General features: G+C 42.3%; 1 protein-coding gene across 1 annotated transcript; it reads left to right on the top strand.

Annotated features, from left to right (window-relative positions):
- The first annotated feature begins 1,104 nt into the window (after positions 1-1,104).
- On the top strand, positions 1,105-16,222 carry LOC142952794 (NACHT, LRR and PYD domains-containing protein 3-like). Its single transcript, XM_076094739.1, has 12 exons — positions 1,105-1,635; positions 2,768-2,907; positions 6,681-6,812; positions 7,144-7,254; positions 8,771-8,881; positions 10,515-10,593; positions 10,749-10,977; positions 11,141-12,944; positions 13,032-13,205; positions 13,758-13,919; positions 14,180-14,370; positions 14,510-16,222. Exons 2-12 carry the CDS (start codon positions 2,783-2,785, stop codon positions 15,022-15,024), a joined length of 3,633 nt encoding a protein of 1,210 aa, XP_075950854.1. The 5' UTR covers positions 1,105-1,635; positions 2,768-2,782; the 3' UTR covers positions 15,025-16,222.
- The last annotated feature ends 296 nt before the right edge of the window (positions 16,223-16,518 follow it).

The raw sequence follows: 16,518 nt of genomic DNA, 5'->3' as shown, positions 1-16,518 counted from the left end.
ACTGGTTTCAAAAACTGTAATGAAACCAGGACAGATTTGGACACAATCTGCAAAAGTTTGATCTCAATCTCAGACAAGTCAGACTATCTGGAGGGCCGGTCCAGACGCCATGATATTGTGGTAGACGGCATTAAAGAGTCTGGTAAAGAAAACCTGACTGACTGTGAAGAAAAGGTGAGAAAACTCTTCAGTAGTTTTTCACTGAAGAGTTTTCTCACCTTTTCTTCACAGTCAGTCAGGATCATCTGAAGATAGAGTTGGATGGGACCCATAGGGTTGGGAAGCATATTCCATCTTCACAAAAGCCCCGACCCATTGTTGTCAAATTTCTATGGCTGCAGGATAAACTCTGTTCTACATAAAGCTAAACATTTGAAGGGCTCAGGCATCTTTATCAATGAGGACTTCCCTGAATCCATCCACCAAAGAAGAAAGGAACTACTCCCAGCAATGAAGGCAGAGAGAGAGAGAAGTGACATTGCATATTTGAGATACGACAAACTTATTGTCCATCCACCTTCCCAAAACCCACATCAACAAAGAAACGTTCAGAGTCTGGCTCCTGAGTCTCCAGCACTAGGAATGTATGAAGTACTGTTGAACCGTGCATCTGTATACATGATTCTGTACATACACTATGGTCTACAACACATCTGATCTGTTAACAAAGAAAGGAGTTAACAAAGAAAGGAGGATGCACTTTGTCTTTAAATAGTGAACAGCAGCTCTGGTAAGTGAACTGCAGTAGCTTTAACTGCCATAAATATTATTTTTGTCATTATTTAATATGCTTGTTTATATTATATATTATTATTTATACAACTTATATGGATTTTCGTTTGGTTTTATATGTGATAGGAACTATTGTTACGTCCTATGTTGCGCTGGGGACATATTTAGCCGGTGCACAGCAACAAGAAGCGGCAGCGGTCTATATACTCCGCGCAAAGTGTTAAAGTTAAAGTGTTTAAGTTTAAGTTAAAGTGATCATCTTTGAAGATTCATGTGCTTTCAAGTGGACTCATTTTCCCTCTCGGTGTTGACAGACGAATAAATCCGTCAGTAACAAGAACTATGGAGTCGTGTATTTCCTGGAGGGAGTGATAGGAGAGTTACTACTCTGTTAATGTGTCTATGGTGTCGTTTTCATGATATGGGTAATATTGTTCCCTCTGATATGAATAATATTTGAATGGCCCGTGCTCTTGAGTATGTGGCGGAATGCATGTTTTAGCTGAATTGATTTTGACTCATTGTTCGTTAATGCCGCCGCATCCCGTCATGCTGGTATTCATGTATCTGCACTCACTGTATTTGTAGGTGTTGAGCTTCATTTTTACGAGTGCAGGCCCAGGTATAACATGCACGGCCCGCCACTGGCTCACTGAAGTAGAAGTACTAGTAGTCCTCTGTGTGGACTACAGACTCTTCTTTCTGGATTAGTGTTATCGCTGCTGGTCTTGCTCCTGGTCCTGAACCCTCCATGTCTCTGTGTTCAGTATAAAAACAGACTGTATTAATGTATAAATACTGCGGTAGTACTTGGTGTATTTCTCGCCTCTTCCTGTAGTTTCCTGGTTAAACTTTAACTTCCTCTGAACGTCGAGTCCTCCGTGTGTAGTACTCCTTCTGAAGGTAAAGTAAAGTATAAAGTACATTAAGTACCTCGTAGACTCGTGTGAGCCGTCTTTACTGTAGTCACAGTTGGTTGTGTGTGAACATGAGAGTGTTAGAGAGTTATTGTGCGCTGGTTTGAACATAAAGACGTTATTACCGTGAGTCGGTGAGTCGCTCCGTCATTCTCTGAACGTTACACCAAAGATAATAATATAATATATAAAGTTAATAAAAGAAGCGGATTAAAAACGGTTCATTTATCTTTTATTTGTGTTTGGTTTGAAGAGAGTTTAAACCGTGAACGCATCATAAATACAATTTAAATATATATTTGTTATTTACCAATTAAATATTTATTTAAATAAAAATAAATTTAAAAATTCATTCATTAAGTGTTTGAATTTATCTGATTTATTTTTTGAACGCAGCAATAAAATAATAAAAATAAAAGTTTTTATTTTAACCTGTAAAATAACTGCGTCACCAAATGAGGAAGAGGCTTTGGCCCGCATTACGTCATCACACCACGTGTCAGAACAAACACTGGGAAAGTCCCTCGTGCTGCAAAAAACAGTCACGTGGCGACATCTGCTGGAACAAAAGTAAACTACATGTTAGTAGTGAACACAGATTACACAGTAAAATACAAAAAACACATTTAATGAGTGTATGTACCAATAATAATAATAATAATAATAATACCTCATTTATTATAGATTTTATATTAATCTGAATCTATAAAGTAGTTAAATCTGTCAGATACATGTAGTACAGTATAAAGTACAATATGTACCTCTGAGATGTAGTACAGTATAAAGTACAATATGTACCTCTGAGAAGTGGTGCAGTTAAAACTGCAAGAGAACTACAAAATACTCAAGTGGAGTACAAGTACCTCAGCATTTCACTTGAATAAACTCCTTGAATAAACTCCTCCAGTGTGTCTGGTGTTGATGGAAACGTGGAACTGGTTGAACTGGTTGAACTGGTTTTCAGAGCATGACGACTCACCAACACTTCAAAACAAAGCTCTTATTGTGAAAATCTGGAAACAGCAAGACAACTTACAACTTCTGACCCATTGTTTTAGTCTGTTTGTTTACATTTTGACAAATACTCTCCATTAAAAATCTGTTGAATTATCTATTAGGAGTTCCCATTTGCCATGGAAGGACCTGGTCCAACTAAACCTGGACCTGGACCTGAACCTGAACCCAGCTGTGGGTCCTTAAGGAGGGACAGGTCCAAGGATATGCTGCTGTTTTTCAGAAACAGTGGCCAAACGGCCAGGTAAGGAATTATCCAGGGAACCAGTGGAGCGTTTATAAACGCCTCTATTCTCACCTGGTTTATATTAATTAGTGCTGGGAAACGATTCAAATATTTAATCGCATGGATTTTTTGCGATTAATCTCATTGTTATGGCAAAGTTCAATAATGAATTCAAAAGTAGTGTATTGCGCACTTTTATTTTAAAAGTACTGCTATATGAACAAACCGGATGTTGTCTCACGTTAATCTTTCCGCTAACTTTCAAAGTCCTTCGCTCGCTCCCGATCTGTGCCGTTTAAATGCGTTTACCTGAATTTCAGCATATAGGTGCACTAAAATGACTGACTATAGGATGTTTGCTGGCTTTTATCCCACTGTTCTTGTCATCCTCTTGTTGTTATGTATATGTATTGTCTCTTGTCTTTCAATTAAAAAAAAAAAAAAAATTATAATAAATAAAAAAAATGCGTTAACGCGCGATAAAATAATTGTCGGTGTTAATTAATGAATGCGTTAATGCGAAATTAACGCGTTAACTTGCCCGGCACTAATATTAATTACTAGCGGACTAGCGGAGCCGGGGATCGAACCACCGATCCTCTGATTGAAGGACGACCCTGCTCTCCACTTCTTCTTAAATGATAAAGTCACAGTTATAACAATACAGTAACTTAAACAAAACACAAACAAGATAATAAAACACAATGACCTAACTCAGCCCAGACACTAAGCTAAGCCTCCTACTGTGAGATGACTTCTTAATGGTCGACGTGGTCCTTCTGAGGTTCTTGGTTAGACTCAAGCTGATCAGCTCCAAGCTGTGTGGATGAACCTCTGTATTGGCGGAGAGGGTTTTCTCAGAAAGTAAGTGTATTCTGCTTCCTTATAACCACATGATTGGAAAGAGAATTTGTTCTTCTCTTTCTCTGAAGAATGTGTTTTCTTCCTTCTGCAGGCAAGTTGTCCACTTCTCTTCTTCAGGATCCAAGAACAGAGTCCATTGTCATCCAGTGAATTTAAGACTGTGACCTCGGATGTTCTTTTTAAAAACAGCAAAGCTATGTTTCTGTGCCTCCTTGCAAGTGAATTGAATCGCGTGGAATGGCCGAGAGCTGAGGGTGAAGCAGAGTTTTATGGTTTCAGGGACAGGCAGAGCTGCACCACAGGAAGTCCTGGGGCCCTCGTCCAATTAGATCCCAGTGTTGAGCCTGGATGAAAAGTCACACCCAGGTGCGATGTAACGTTTACCGGGGTTGTGACAAAGCGTTACATCTCTGAAAACACCAGTGAACTATTTATTCAGAAGTTCTCCTCCACACCAGCCCTCTCTTGCATCTCAGTCAATGAGCTTGTAGATGGCTTCAATTTTAAAGTTAAAAATATTATTGATGCCATTGCACCCACTAAAGTGAAGGTTGTCTCGGGTAAACAAAGATCTCCTTGGAGAAATGCTACGCTGGTCAAAATAGAGAAACGAGAGTGTCGGAAAGCTGAGCGCAGGTGGCGAAAAACTAATCTCCAGGTTCACTGTGACATCTATAAAGAGAGACTTCGCAATTATAATTTGGAACTTAGAAATGCAAGGCAGTCCTTCTTCTCTGACATCATAACCAAAAACAAGAACAATACACGCGCCTTATTTGCTACCGTCGACAGGCTAACAAACCCTCCAGTGTCGGTAGCTGCTGAGCTCCAATCCACCTGGGCATGCAATGAATTTGCCTCCTTTTTTACTGACAAAATTCAGAAAATTAGACAAGCAGTCAGTGCCTCCACACCAACCACAGGACATGTGTTGTCCCCTTCTCTAAATAACATCCATTCAAATATCATGACACAATTTCATTCAATCGACCGTAGAAGCCTAGAAGACATTATACAACATCTGAAGTCATCCTCCTGCTGCTTGGATATTCTACCAACACACTTTTTCAAAAATATTTCAAACTGCATGACCACTGATCTTTGACAAATTGTAAACACATCAATTCTCTCAGGTGTCTTCCCACAATCCCTAAAAACTGCAGTTATTAAACCACTCCTAAAGAAGGCTAGTTTAGACTCCGCAACAATGAAAAATTATAGGCCAATATCAAACCTCCCATTTTTAAGTAAAATAATTGAAAAAGCGGTTTTCCAACTGCTGAACAAATTCTTGGCCGTAAATAACTGCTTTGATGTCTTCCAGTCAGGCTTTCGACAGCACCACAGCACTGAAACTGCTCTTGTTAAAGTTTTCAACGACATCCACTTAAAGACAGACAATGGCAGAAGTTCAGTCTTAGTATTACTGGATCTCAGTGCTGCATTCGACACGGTCGACCATGCCATACTCCTCGAAAGACTAAAAATCTGGGTGGGACTTTCTGGCACAGCACTTGACTGGTTTGAATCCTACTTGAAGGACCGAGAATACTTTGTCTGTAGCTAATTACACATCAGAGCTGACTAAAATGACATGTGGTGTTCCCCAAGGTTCAATACTGGGGCCTCTTCTTTTCAACATCTACATGCTTCCACTAGCTCAGATTATGGAAAACAACAAAGTGTGTTATCATAATTATGCAGACGACACAAATCTACATAACTATGTCACCAGGGGACTATAATCCCATACAAGGGCTGGGTAACTGCATTGAACAAATCAACAACTGGATGTGCCAAAATTTTCTTCAATTAAACAAAGTAATTGTTTTTGGTACCAAGGACAAACGATTGAAAATCACCGCTCAGCTTCAATCACTGATGTTAAAACCCACAAACCAAGCCAGAAATCTGGGTGTAGTTATGGATTCAGACCTCAACCTGAACAGCCATATCAAGACAATTACAAAATCAGCCTACTATCACCTGAAGAATATATCAAGGATTAGAGGATTTATGTCGCAACAGGATTTGGAAAAACTTGTCCATGCATTTATCTTCAGCAGACTGGACTACTGTAACGGTGTGTTTACAGGTCTCTGTAAAAAGTCGGTCAGAAAGCTGCAGCTGATTCAGAACGCTGCAGCTCGAGTCCTCACTAAGACCAGGAGGGTGGATCACATTACTCCAGTTCTGAGGTCTTTGCACTGGCTTCCTGTCAAACAAAGAATTGACTTTAAAATCCTGCTGTTGGTTTATAAAGCACTGAATGTTTTAGGGCCAAAATACATCTCTAATCTGCTGAACCATCCCGACCCCTTTGGTCGTCTGGGACCGGTCTACTTTCTGTTCCCAGAGTCAGAACTAAACATGGAGAAGCAGCGTTCAGTTTTTCTGCTCCACATATCTGGAACAAAGTCCCAGAAAGCTGCAGGTCTGCTGAGACCCTCAGCTCCTTTAAATCAGGATTGAAGACTTTTCTGTTTGCTGCTGCCTTTAATTGAACCAGATTCAATTAATATATTAATCAATTTCCTGCATTTACTGTATTTTATTTCTTACACTGTTTTTATTGTTTCAATGAATGTTCTTAATTGTTTTTAAATCTCCTTTTCTTTTGCCTTATGTTTTGATGCTTTTAATGGTTTTATGTGAAGCACTTTGAATTACCTTTTTGTTGAAATGTGCTATACAAATAAACTTGCCTTGCCTTGCCTTGGTGTGAATCTTAAACTCAAATCAGGCTTTTGACTGCTCTGCAAGCCTGTAGGCCCAAGTCTTTGTTCTGAGCACACGATGTCAGACCCCAACAAGAGCTTCAGACTTTAATCTTATTGTTGATAGCTTCTAGTCTTCCAGCAGCTTCTGTAGCTAAAGATTTAAAAAGTGGATCTCCTTCTCTGGTGGTCTTCCTCTCTGTCTAACAGGAACCTCCTGGAACTGGACTCTGATCAACCTGAACCCAGCTGTGTGTCCTTAAGGAGTGACATGTCCAAGGAGCCACCGCTATTTTTCAAAAGAAGGTCCTTCGGAAAGAGGAAACCTTCACAAAAGCCCGGGTAAGTCATTATCCAGGACAACCAGCGGAGGGTTCAGCTGCAGGGCAGCAGAGGCTGAATGGGGTTGAAAGCACTGGAGAAGAGGTTCAGCTGGTATTTATGAATGCAGACGGTATGATGGTCGATGGCGTCATGAATACAGACACTCCTCTTTCTGTGATGCTGTATTGATGTGATGAGGTCAGTCTCTAAGGAAGATGGTGACTGACAGTTTGGTGATTTTAATTATCTGTAAACTTTCATTTTCTTTTTGATAGTTTCTTGTCTTCCAGCAGCTTCTTTAGCTGAAGATTAAAAAGTGAATTTCCTTTTTGTTCTCTCTGTCTAACAGGAAGCGCAAGAGACCGGACCCTAATAAACCTGACCCCAGCTGTGTGTCCATGAAGAGTGACATGTCCAAGGAGCCGCCGCTGTGGTTCAGAAACAGTCGCCAAATGCTCAGGTAATGAATTATCCAGGGAATCAGTGGAGTGTTCATAAACGCCTCTATTTTCACCTGATTTATCGTAAAAACGCTGCTTTTATTCTCTCGACCGATTGGTTATGTTACACCCCGGCTCAAAAGCTGCAACATAAAGGGAGACAAGACAAGTGTAAAAGTAATTAATACATATTTATTTAAAGATCACAAACTAAGCTAAAAAAACAAATAAGCAGCCGTGTCCTCGAAAGAAGAGAAGCAGCCAGCTCCCCATCAACTCCAACATGTGGAGAAGCATCTAAGAGTGAGAGCGGAGAAGGAAGGAAAGCCAGAGAGTCTACACTGTGATATGGAACAGCACATGGTTGAGAAGCAAAGTTTCATAGGAGGGTTAGTTCATGCAATGAACTGCAAGAACGAGTGGTGAACACAAAGAACTGGAATTGACATAATTACCAGCTAACAGAAAGCATTGAACCGAACCACCGTAAGAACCGAACCACCGTAAGAACCGAACTACCGTAAGAACTGAACTACCATAAGCAGTAATCCGAAGTAGTATCCAAAAGGTTCCTCTGAAAAAGGCTCACTAGCCAACCAAGTCGTCTACAGACACACAAAGAGGCAACCAGACTACAACTCAACCAAGGCATGAGCTGTAGCGCTTGTGTTCCCAAAGGCAACAGGCCAAGCTAACAACTTGCCCGCCACCGCACAAAAACGTACAGTTCACCACATCCCTCCTTTAATTACTGACTTGCTTACTATGAATCATTCATACCTACTGCACACTGTGCAGCAGCAGTCTTCAGGTTTAACACCTGCAAGGTAACTGGGTCCGATACCCAGACACCCAACAGGCTGTGCAGAGCTCTCATTAGAGTCCAGAATTACCCAGAAACCTTTAGAACATGACCATCACAAAAACGGAATACGAAACATGCAGTTAGCAGGAAACACCAGAAACAACAAGCAGCGCTCCAATAACTCCTCTGAAGAATTCCTCCACAGAAGCCAGAACAGAGGAAGCAAACATCGACTGCCTGAACACAAAACCCAAGCTGATCCATACAGAATTTAACGAACACTAACAGCAAGAACATCCCATACACAGCTAACATCACTGCAGCCCTGTCCCTCTGACTGCCTAACCAGAACTAAGTAAGCTCCCCCCTAGTCTTCAGGTGCTACTCCTGGTGGGTACTTTATAAGTCCTTATCCAGGAAACCAGTGGAGGGTTCAGCTGCAGGGCAGCAGAGGCTGAATGGGGTTAAAAGCACTGGAGAAGAGGTTCAGCTGGTATTTATGAATGCAGACGGTATGATGGTCGATGCCGTCATAAACACAGACAGTCCTCTTTCTGTGATGGCGTATTGATGTGATGAGGTCAGTCTCTAAGGACGATGGTGACCGACAGTTTGGGGATTTAAATTATCTGTAAACTTTCATTTTCTTGTTGATAGTTTCTTGTCTTCCAGCAGCTTCTTTAGCTGAAGATTAAAAAGTGAATTTCCTTTTTGTTCTCTCTGTCTAACAGGAAGCGCAAGAGACTAGACTCTAATAAACCTGAACCCAGCTGTGTGTCCATGAGGAGTGACAGGTCCATGAAGCCGCCGCTCTCTTTCAGAAACAGTGGCCAAATGCCCAGGTAATGAATTATCCAGGGAACCAGTGGAGTGTTCATAAACGCCTCTATTCTCACCTGATTTATAATAAAAACGCTGCTTTTATTCTCTCGACCGATTGGTAACAGAAACTCCTTCCTGTTTCTAAAGCGTCTAAAAACTAATTTGTGATTGCGTCGTTTTCTGAGACGCTAAACGGTGATTTACAGGTTTCTAATAGACCATAAAGCAGGGTATGCTTTAGGGCGGGGCTACACAGTGATTGACAGGTCTCTACCAGAGACGTATACGGTGCCTCTACATCACTCCTCCTCGGTCCAAATATGGTCACTTCCTGTTCACTGGTTGCAAAAAAAAATAAGTTGGCAACGTCGAAATAGCCAAACTTGAGGCTTCAAAACATCAGTCCACAAACCAATGAGAGACGTCACCATGACTATGTCCACTTCTTATATACAGTCTGGAGTCGTTCCTCTTCTTGGGTACCGGGACCTTTTTGAGTCCGAGGCTCTGGTTCCAAACCTCCCTGGTGGTGTGGAACTAAATAATAGCAGAGAACACTAGCTGGGTAGATAAAAGGGACGAAGAGCCACCGCTAAAACTTTAATATCCGTGACACTCGTTCTCCCAGAAAGACGAATAATGGAGCAGAAATCTGATTGACGAAAGATCCGGGTATTTTCCTCTGAAATCTTGACTCATAAGTCCACTTTCATAGGAAGGAACGAAGCGCTGTCTCCGAACGCTGTATCCAGTTCCCTTAATACATCAATGGGCACATAAGCCAGGGGACATGTGCAGGGATATATCCTCCTGATGTTGTGTCTGAGAATGAATTTGCAGGAGCGGGTTGTCGCAGAGATGTTGGCAGGGAAAGACAGCTGGTCAGCGGTGATGGAGAAGAGATGTCTTCCCTGAAAGGAAGAGCAGCTCGGTCTTGTCAAAGTTTAGCTCGCAGGTGAAAGACGGGATAAGTTGAGTGTCATCTGCATAGCTGTGGTAGGAAAAGCCATGCGAGTTTATAAAATACCAAGTGACTTAGGGTAAAGAGAAAAGATGAGGGGACCCAGAACGAAACCCTGAGGGACTCCAATAATGAGGCTACAAGGTTCAGATGCAGATTCTCTCCAACTTATCCTGTTCATGTGACCTTTGAGGTAGAATGTGAACAAGGAGAGAGCAGAACTTGAGTTATTGGAGGGTGGGGAGGAGGATCTGATGGTTCACTGTGTCAACAACGCTGAAAGGTCCAGCAGGAGGACGACCGAGGGGAGTTGGCAGGCTGATCCAGCAATGTGGGGTTCCTCTGTGACGGCAAGGAGGGCGGTCTCGGTTGAGTAGCCTGAATGAAACCAGACTGGTGTAGGTCAAGAAGCTTGTTCTGGTTGAGGTACGCATAGGCCTATAATTCTTCACATCGAAAGAGTTGCTTTCTTTAAGATAGGGTGTAGTCTGTTATGTCTTTCTAACCCTGGTTTGGTGCAGTATTTTAAGGTGTTTTTACACACGGAACTACAAAGAAATGCAGTCTGGACTGTTGATTCCCAGTGATATCAGCACTACGATCAATACTTTACTGTCTGGAGGAACCATCTTTGTGTTGGTCTCTGTGTGGACAGACACAATGTGAGCTGATTCTTCATGATTCCTCCACAGAGAGGACCAGGAGAGCTCAGAGGTTCCCAGAGGTCTGTTTGCCCAGCAGCATCAAACACACCTGGACTCCATATTTATGGTCTGTACATGTACAACTACTTTTACATCTATTGTGTTCACAATCATCTCCATGCTGCACTTTGTAGACCAGTGGATTGTCAGCCTGTCCAACATGGATCTGATGTTTGGTTCCATGGTTTTAGTTTGTGTCACTCATAGAATATTCTGTTCCAGCTGCTGGAGGAGAACATCGTCACTTTTGTGAAGAACGAGCTGAAGAAGATCCAGAAGGGACTGAGTTCAGATTACCCAGAATGCTTAGAGAGTCAGAGGGAGGATGAGGAGGTGTTGGACAGTGAGGATGAAGAGCAGAGGAGGAGCAGCAGAGAGGCAATTGTGAAGATCACAGTAAACTTCCTGATGAGAATGAAGCAGGAGGAGCTGGCTGACTGTCTGCAGAGCAGTAAGAGGATTTCTCTAAAGATTTAACATGCTGGATAAATGTGACGTTTACTAACGTCTCAAGAGATGGACCAACATATATTCATAGACTCATTCTTTGAGGAAATGACATGTTGAAATCTATTCTTTGACTCATTGATCTTCTTTGTTGTGTGTTCATTCAGGACTTCTTGCTGCAGTTTGTCAGCGTGAACTCAAATCTCACCTGAAGAAGAAGTTCCAGTGTGTGTTTGAGGGGATCGCTAAAGCAGGAAACCCAACCCTTCTGAATCAGATCTACACAGAGCTCTACATCACAGAGGGAGGGACTGCAGGGGTCAATGATCAACATGAGGTCAGACAGATTGAAACAACATCCAGCAAACCACACAGACCAGAAACAACCATCAGACAAGAAGACATCTTTAAAACCTCACCTGGAAGAGAGGAACCAATCAGAACAGTGATGACAAAGGGAGTGGCTGGCATTGGGAAAACAGTCTTAACACAGAAGTTCACTCTGGACTGGGCTGAAGGCAAAGAAAACCAGGACATACAGTTCACATTTCCATTCACTTTCAGAGAGCTGAATATGCTGAAAGAGAAACAGTTCAGCTTGGTGGAACTTGTTCATCACTTCTTCAGTGAAACCAAAGAAGCAGGAATCTGCAGGTTTGAAGAGTTCCTGGTTCTGTTCATCTTTGACGGTCTGGATGAGTGTCGACTTCCTCTGGACTTCCACAACAATAAGGTCCTGACTGATGTTACAGAGTCCACCTCAGTGGATGTGCTGCTGACAAACCTCTTCAGGGGGAAACTGCTTCCCTCTGCTCACCTCTGGATAACCACACGACCTGCAGCAGCCAATCAGATCCCTCCTGAATGTGTTGACATGGTGACAGAGGTCAGAGGGTTCACTGACCCACAGAAGGAGGAATACTTCAGCAAGAGATTCCGAGATGAGGAGCAGGCCAGCAGGATCATCTCCCACATCAAGACCTCACGAAGCCTCCACATCATGTGCCACATCCCAGTCTTCTGCTGGATCACTGCTACAGTTCTGGAGGATGTGTTGAAGACCAGAGAGGGGGGAGAGCTGCCCAAGACCCTGACTGAGATGTACATCCACTTCCTGGTGGTTCAGTCCAAACTGAAGAAGGTAAAGTATGATGGAGGAGCTGAGACAGATCCACACTGGAGTCCAGAGAGCAGGGAGATGACTGAGTCTCTGGGAAAACTGGCTTTTGATCAGCTGCAGAAAGGGAACCTGATCTTCTATGAATCTGACCTGACAGAGTGTGGCATCGATATCAGAGCAGCCTCGGTGTACTCAGGAGTGTTCACACAGATCTTTAGAGAGGAGAGAGGACTGTACCAGGACAAGGTCTTCTGCTTCGTCCATCTGACTGTTCAGGAGTTTCTGGCTGCTCTTCATGTCCATCTGACCTTCATCAACTCTGGTGTCAATCTGCTGTCAGAAGAACCAACAACCTCCCGGTGGTCTAAAGTCTTTAGAGACAAACCTGAACTAACACATCTCTACCAGAGTGCTGTGGACAAGGCCTTACAGAGTCCAAATGGACACCTGGACTTGTTCCTCCGCTTCCTCCTGGGTCTTTCTCTGCAGACCAATCAGACTCTCCTACGAGGTCTGCTGACACAGACAGGAAGTAGTTCACAGACCAATCAGAGAACAGTCCAGTTCATCAAGAAGAAGATCAGTGAGAATGTGTCTCCAGAGAAAAGCATCAATCTGTTCCACTGTCTGAATGAACTGAATGATGGTTCTCTAGTGGAGGAGATCCAACGGTCCCTGAGGTCAGGACATCTCTCCACAGATAAACTGTCTCCTGCTCAGTGGTCAGCTCTGGTCTTCATCTTACTGTCATCAGAAAAAGATCTGGACGTGTTTGACCTGAAGAAATACTCTGCTTCAGAGGAGGCTCTTCTGAGGCTGCTGCCAGTGATCAAAGCCTCCAACAAAGCTCTGTAAGTGGGCTTTAATAATCAATAAAGACTATATTTCAACAGGAGAGACATAAAATAATGTATTACTTGTTTCTGTTGCTTCTTCAGGCTGAGTAGCTGTAACCTCTCAGTGAGAAGCTGTGAAGCTCTGTCCTCAGTTCTCAGCTCCCAGTCCTCTAGTCTGAGAGAGCTGGACCTGAGTAACAACGACCTGCAGGATTCAGGAGTGAAACTGCTGTCTGCTGGACTGGGGAGTACACACTGTGAACTGGAGACTCTCAGGTCAGATCATGTTACGCTTTGTCTCAAATGATTTGAGACAGCTCTCTTAACTTTAGAGGGTAATTTGGACCTTTGTCCTTGTGTCTAAGTGACTAATGGGGGCAAGTTGGTCCAGTATTGAGGGAGGACGCTGCAGACGGCAGCCGCTAAACGGTCTGCAATGTAATCGCTCGGGGTAACTCCTCAACGTCAACGTACGTCCATGAAAAGAGCTTGTTGTTGCCACAGACAGGCTCAGATTGTTATTATAAGTAACTGACATATTCAGCGACACTTTCTGTACTCCAACACAACTAAATCTGACAAAAACGGTGTCTAATGGCACTCCTCTCTCCAACTTTGGCAACAAGTCACATGAAACATTAAATGGAATGAGAAAGTTAAGAACAACGTTTTACTTCTTAGCGTTCTCCCTCAATACTTGACCAAGTTCAGGAACTGCTGTCCCCGTTAGTCACTCAAGACACTATAACATGGAAAAAAATAGGAATCAGGTTGAAAAATGCAGCTGCTTAGCAAACATTTTAACATAGTTGTCATTATTTCCTTCAGTCTGAGACACTGCAACCTCTCAGAGAGAAGCTGTGAAGCTCTGTCCTCCCAGTCCTCTAGTCTGAGAGACCTGGACCTGAGTAACAACGACCTGCAGGATTCAGGAGTGAAGCTGCTGTCTGCTGGACTGGAGAGTACACACTGTGAACTGGAAACTCTCAGGTCAGGATTAACTCACCCATTCAACTGTTATATTACTTTCATACTATATGACTCTTTCAAATCAGATTTACATAAGATGATAAACTGCAGACCTGCGTAGGAATGTGTCAAAGGACCTTTAATCAAACGTTAGCTTCTAGACTCAGAATTGCCTTCTAGCTGGATGTTCCAGGTTGATCCTAAACTTGTATCTGAACTAAAAATGTACCAGAACGTACCGCCACATGTTCACAGAGGGTTCTTCTGTATGTGGTTTGCAGTCTGTCAGGCTGTCTGGTCACAGAGGAAGGCTGTGTTTCTCTGGACTCAGTTCTGAGATCCAACAGCTCCCATCTGAGAGAGCTGGACCTGAGCTACAATGGTCCAGGAGTGAGACTGCTGTCTGACCTCCATACTCCCATCAGGGTGGAGCCTGCTGGAGACCGATGGTTGAGACCAGGTCTGAGGAAATGTAAGTGTTTATTTAGATTGATCCATGAAAACAAAGCATCTTCAAACTGTGACATCAGTCATTCACATCTCTGATGTCATCATCAAACAGATGATAGATGAATAACTGCAGCTGTATTGTGTCTTGTTCTCTCCTTCAGATTCCTGTGAACTCGCACTCGACACAAACACAGTGAACAGAAACCTCAAACTGTCTGACAACAACAGGAAGGTGACATATGTGGAGGAGGATCAGTCATATCCTGATCATCCAGACAGGTTTGATGACTATCAGCTGCTGTGTAGAACTGGTCTGACTGGTCGCTGTTACTGGGAGGTCGAGTGGAGAGGAAGAGTTGATATATCAGTGAGTTACAGAGGAATCAGCAGGAGAGGAGGCAGTGATGACTGTAGGTTTGGGGGGAATGATCAGTCCTGGAGTCTGTTCTGCTCTGATGATGGTTACTATGTCTGTCACAACAAGACAAGAACACCCACCTCCTCCTCCTCCTCTGGTAGAGTAGCAGTGTATGTGGACTGTCCTGCTGGCTCTCTGTCCTTCTACAGAGTCTCCTCAGACACACTGATTCACATCCACACCTTCAACACCACATTCACTGAACCTCTGTATCCTGGCTTTGGGTTCTTCAGTTCCGGTTCCTCAGTGTCTCTGTAGGTCTGTGGGTGTCTGAACCATCATAACATGCGGTGAAATGTTAATAATCTAACAAAGATGAGTTAATAAGTCTGCTCACACTAATAATGCTCGTGATCAGTTTCTTCCTGAGCTCTTTGTGACATTAAAGAACATAAATATGAAGATCAGAAGCAGTTCAGTGCTGCATCATCTTCTGTTGAAGGAGTTCTTCATGTGGAACTGTGTACTCGTGTACTTTGAGTTCACAGAAACTTTCTCTGTGCAATGAACCAGTTGTTGAGCAGATCACAGTGACTCTAATCTGTCTGTTATTATAATACATGTGTTCATCACATGATTCATATTGATTGAAATGATCAGTACTTCACATTGTAAATGTGTACTTCTACTGCTTTAAAGATGGAAGCTGTATTTCATGAAGTACCTTCTGTTTTTGTATTGAATTATGGTTTTGGTCACAATAAAAGTACTAAATTTGTGTATTTGTTGTCTTCCTCAGAACTACTGCGATGATTAAAGAACCAGTTAAGATTTATTAATATGATGAATATCTGATAACATGAATATGTATTTAATGAATGTACCCAATGAATCAGTACACCAGTACAACATCTCAGAGGTACATATTGTACTTTGTAATGTACTACAGCTCAGAGGTACATATAGTACTTTATACTGTACTACATATCAGAGGTACATATTGTACTTTATACTGTACTACATCTCAGAGGTACATATTGTACTTTATACTGTACTACATATCAGAGGTACATATAGTACTTTATACTGTACTACACCACAGAAGTACATATTGTACTTTATACTGTACTACACCTCAGAGGTACATATAGTACTTTGTACTGTACAACATCTCAGAGGTACATATAGTACTTTGTACTGTACTACAGCTCAGAGGTACATATAGTACTTTATACTGTACTACACCACAGAAGTACATATTGTACTTTATACTGTACTACACCTCAGGGGTACATATTGTACTTTATAATGTACTACACCTCAGAGGTACATATTGTACTTGTAGTGGCCATTTGTCGACTTCATCCAACTTAAACAAACAATACTCAAACGCCACTGATGCACCGTGGTCGGTATTTTTACGCAGCCAGAAGAGAGTGGATTGTCCATGCAGGATTCCGATTTTTGTGTTTATTGAATAAAGCAAACAAACGAACAAACAAACGAACTAACAAAACTCCTGTCGTGCTGTCTCTCCTGTGATGTGATATGCTGGTAAAAACTATACGCCCACCCCGGTGCATGCTGGTCCTATCCTTCTACTCATATATATAGCAACAGGTGCCCACAGTAATTACCCAAAAAACAATATAACTAAACAAATTGCTATTAAAGAGAAAAATAATCTTAATATACAAAACATCTACAATAATTAAACAATACTACTTATAAATGAAATAACAAAATACAATATCAAATAAATAGCTCCAACATTCCGGCCCCTAATTGTGCATAATATCACAATTATTATTC

This window comes from Anarhichas minor, unplaced genomic scaffold (assembly GCF_050575085.1).
Source record: "Anarhichas minor isolate MPS153535 unplaced genomic scaffold, ASM5057508v1 ptg000018l, whole genome shotgun sequence".
Classification (NCBI taxonomy): Eukaryota; Metazoa; Chordata; class Actinopteri; order Perciformes; family Anarhichadidae; genus Anarhichas; species Anarhichas minor.
Note: the sequence above shows the minus strand (reverse complement) of the source record. Positions and strands in the feature narration are given on the sequence as shown.